Source organism: Lactuca serriola, chromosome 8 (genome assembly GCF_051521515.1).
Source record: "Lactuca serriola cultivar US96UC23 chromosome 8, Lser_US96UC23_V15, whole genome shotgun sequence".
Taxonomy (NCBI): domain Eukaryota; kingdom Viridiplantae; phylum Streptophyta; class Magnoliopsida; order Asterales; family Asteraceae; genus Lactuca; species Lactuca serriola.
In genome coordinates this window covers 122300024-122302935 of record NC_136415.1, presented here as the reverse complement: position 1 = coordinate 122302935, position 2912 = coordinate 122300024, and the positions used below count along the sequence as shown (strand labels likewise).

Here is a 2912-nt window from a genome sequence, read left to right as displayed (position 1 = left end):
GTGTACGACTCTGTTTGCCACTTCCCACTTTTTGAACCCAAAAAAATTCCCTCTCATTCAAACGAAATGGTTTTGCATCCCGAGTCCGTTTGGTGATTTAAAAACATGATTAAATGCATTTGGAACCTTAAAAACCAAAAACTTCAAAGAAATGGAAATTGTTTGTAAAGAAATGACAGAAATACCCCCGGGTTGCCTCCCGGTAAGCTGCCATTGTTTTAAGTCGTTGGCTCAACTTTTCCCCCGCATATGCTTCGTTCTAAATATGTGGGCCTCTCCAACACATCGATCTTCTTGCCACCTCCTTCAACGGAACCTTCAACCTTCCTTTGGCTTTCTTTTTGCGCACAAACCAAAAAGGACTTAAACCTTTAATATCGGAGATTGTCCACTTAGTCCTTTTTTGGTATTTGTTCAGCAGGGTTATCAACTCATTCTTTTCCTTCTTCGATGGTTTATTTGAGTTGATGACTGGTTGAGTGCCCTCCTTCTCGACATGTATATTCTTTATAGGGTCCGGTGGAGTTTTTGCTCCCGAATCTTGTGCTTGTTCCACCGGTGGAAAGAATTTGGCTTTGGTAGTAGGTGGCTCTACTTCTCTTCCATCAATCCACATGTGCTTATCGTCCTTGAATATCAAAATCTCCAGCACCTCCGCGTTTATACCGCATTCCTTTGCAAGTTCTTTGGCTTTGTACCTGTCTAGTTTTCCTTGCAACACTAACTCTAGAAATTCATTGTTAGACAAACTTAAACCCTTTTTAGTTGAGGGCTCGATCAAATTCACAAAATTGACGGATTGAACCTCGAAAGGAACCTTTTTTGCTTCATGAACATTGAAGTTGATAACTTGACCATCAAATTCCATACTTAAAGTTCCATTGTAGACATCAACTTTTGTTTTGGAAGTTTTAAGAAAAGGTCTACCTAAAAGTATGGAACTTGAACTTGGATAGTCATCATCTCTCATATCTAAGACATAAAAATCAGCCGGGGAGATAAATTCCTCGACTTGCACTAACACGTCCTCTAGTACGCCCTTTGGGTGTACCAAAGACCGGTCGGCAAGTTGGATGATCACACCGGTTTTGCTCAATGTTCCTACACCAATTGATTTGAAAATAGAATATGGTAGGACATTTACGGATGCACCTAGATCGAGCATGGCTTGGGGTACATGAAGATTCCCCAATTTGCAAGGTACAGTAAAGACACCGGGATCCTTGCACTTCAGGGGCATCCTCTTTTGCAAAACCGCGGATACATGTTCCCCAACTGTTACGACTTGATTTCCTTTTAATTTTTTTAAAATATACAAAGATCCTTAAGGAACCTTGAATATCTAGGTACCTGCTTGATGGCCTCGAGGAGTGGAATGTTGATTTGAACTCTCTTGAACATTTTCATGATCTCATTCTCCTCCCGTTCTTTCTTCATGCTCTTTAATCTTTCGGGAAATGGAGCAGGTGTGGCTTTAGACTCAGTAATGAAGGGCTTCTTTTTTATTGTATACTCTTCATTCTTCTCTTCTTTTGTTGCCTCTTCGACCGCTATTTCTTCTTCCTTTTGATCAACCGACACTTTTGGACCATCATAGCTCTTCCCGCCTCTAAATGTGATGGCACACACGTTGTGCCTTGGGTTTGTTTCAGTTTGTGCAGGTAACTTTCCTTGAGATTCTAATTTGCTTACGGAAGTAGCAAGCTATGAAACTTGTTTCTCTAAGTTCTTTATGTTCGCTTTTGTCTCTTGTTGGAAAGTTTGTGTACTAGTTTCCAAACTCTTCATTATGTCCTCTAAGGACATACTTGATGAACCTGATTGTTGAGGAGGGTGTTGTGGTTGCCTTGGCTGAAAGTTTTGTGGTGGAAAAGGTGGTCTTTGTTGGTATTGATGTGGTTGACTTGACTGATAATTTCCTTGTTGATTTCCTCCCCAACCTTGGTTATTGTTCCATCTTTGATCACCTCGTGGTTGCTCATAACCACTTTGATTTGACCCGGAATAGCCTCCCATGACTTTTTCTTCTTCATAATCTTCCTCTTGAAGTTGTGTGCACATATCGGTTGGATGCCCCACTTGAGTGCAAATACCGCATGGCGGGGTGTGGGTTGCACACCTTTATCTTTGGCTAGCATCATAACCACTTTCGTAAGCTCGGACAATTGAGCTTTAATCTGAGGAGTTTGAACTTCCTTTACACCTCGGGGTGCATCCGTGTACCATTCTTCATCATGGCTTGAATGTTTGGAATCTTCAGCCATGTTCTTGATTAGATTGTAGATTTCGGTTGGAGTCTTATCGGGTAAAGATCCGCCACTAGAAGCATTGAGAAGTCTTCTTTCCATTAGGGTCATGCCTTCAATGAAGTACTGCAGGAGCTGATACTCGGTTATCCCGTGCTTTGGACAACGGGCACAAAGTTTCTTAAATCTTTCCCAATATGTGTGGAAAGCTTCTCTTTTGTGTTGCTTGATTCCGATAATTTCCCTCCGTAGGGATGAAGCTTTCATTTCGGCAAAGTACTTATCCAAGAACAACCTTGCAAGGTCTACCCAAGTAGTCACCATCCCCGGTGGGAGGTCATAGAGCCAGTCTTTGGCTGCGTCTTGCACTGCGAAGGGGAATGCCCTAAACTTGATCTAATCCTCTGTAAAATTGTGTGGTTTCATACCCACACATACTACATGGAACTCTATGAGAAACTTGTGAGGATCTTCATTTTCCAGGCCCCTAAATGTTGGGAGTAAGTGAATGAGCCCGGATTTTAGCTCCAAGTTGGTGGCAGCTGGGTATGTGATGCAAAGTGGTTGTTGAGTAACCTCTTGTCTTGACCATTGACGGAGAGTTTGTTCAGGTGGTGGGTTTGGAGGACCTTGATTCCCTCCAGGTTTGTCTGCCATGGCTTGAGA

At 42.3% G+C, this 2912-nt stretch overlaps 1 protein-coding gene across 1 annotated transcript; it reads right to left on the bottom strand.

Annotated features, from left to right (window-relative positions):
• Positions 1–259: 259 nt before the first annotated feature.
• Positions 260–2513, bottom strand: LOC145067355 (uncharacterized). Its single transcript, XM_079014516.1, has 3 exons — positions 1809–2513; positions 1351–1704; positions 260–1243 (listed from the first exon to the last, which is right to left on the bottom strand). Exons 1-3 carry the CDS (start codon positions 2511–2513, stop codon positions 260–262), a joined length of 2043 nt encoding a protein of 680 aa, XP_078870642.1.
• Positions 2514–2912: the final 399 nt, after the last annotated feature.

Bases quoted from the DNA above. Each gene is read 5' to 3' on its own strand.
- LOC145067355 (XM_079014516.1), bottom strand. From the start codon at position 2,513: ATGAAAGCTTCATCCCTACGGAGGGAAATTATCGGAATCAAGCAACAC. The intron at 1,705-1,808 runs GTATGTCCTTAG...CAAGTTTCATAG, and splicing joins TCAACAATCAGGTTCATCAA to CTTGCTACTTCCGTAAGCAA. The intron at 1,244-1,350 runs GTACCTAGATAT...GTTTTGCAAAAG, and splicing joins TCCTCGAGGCCATCAAGCAG to AGGATGCCCCTGAAGTGCAA.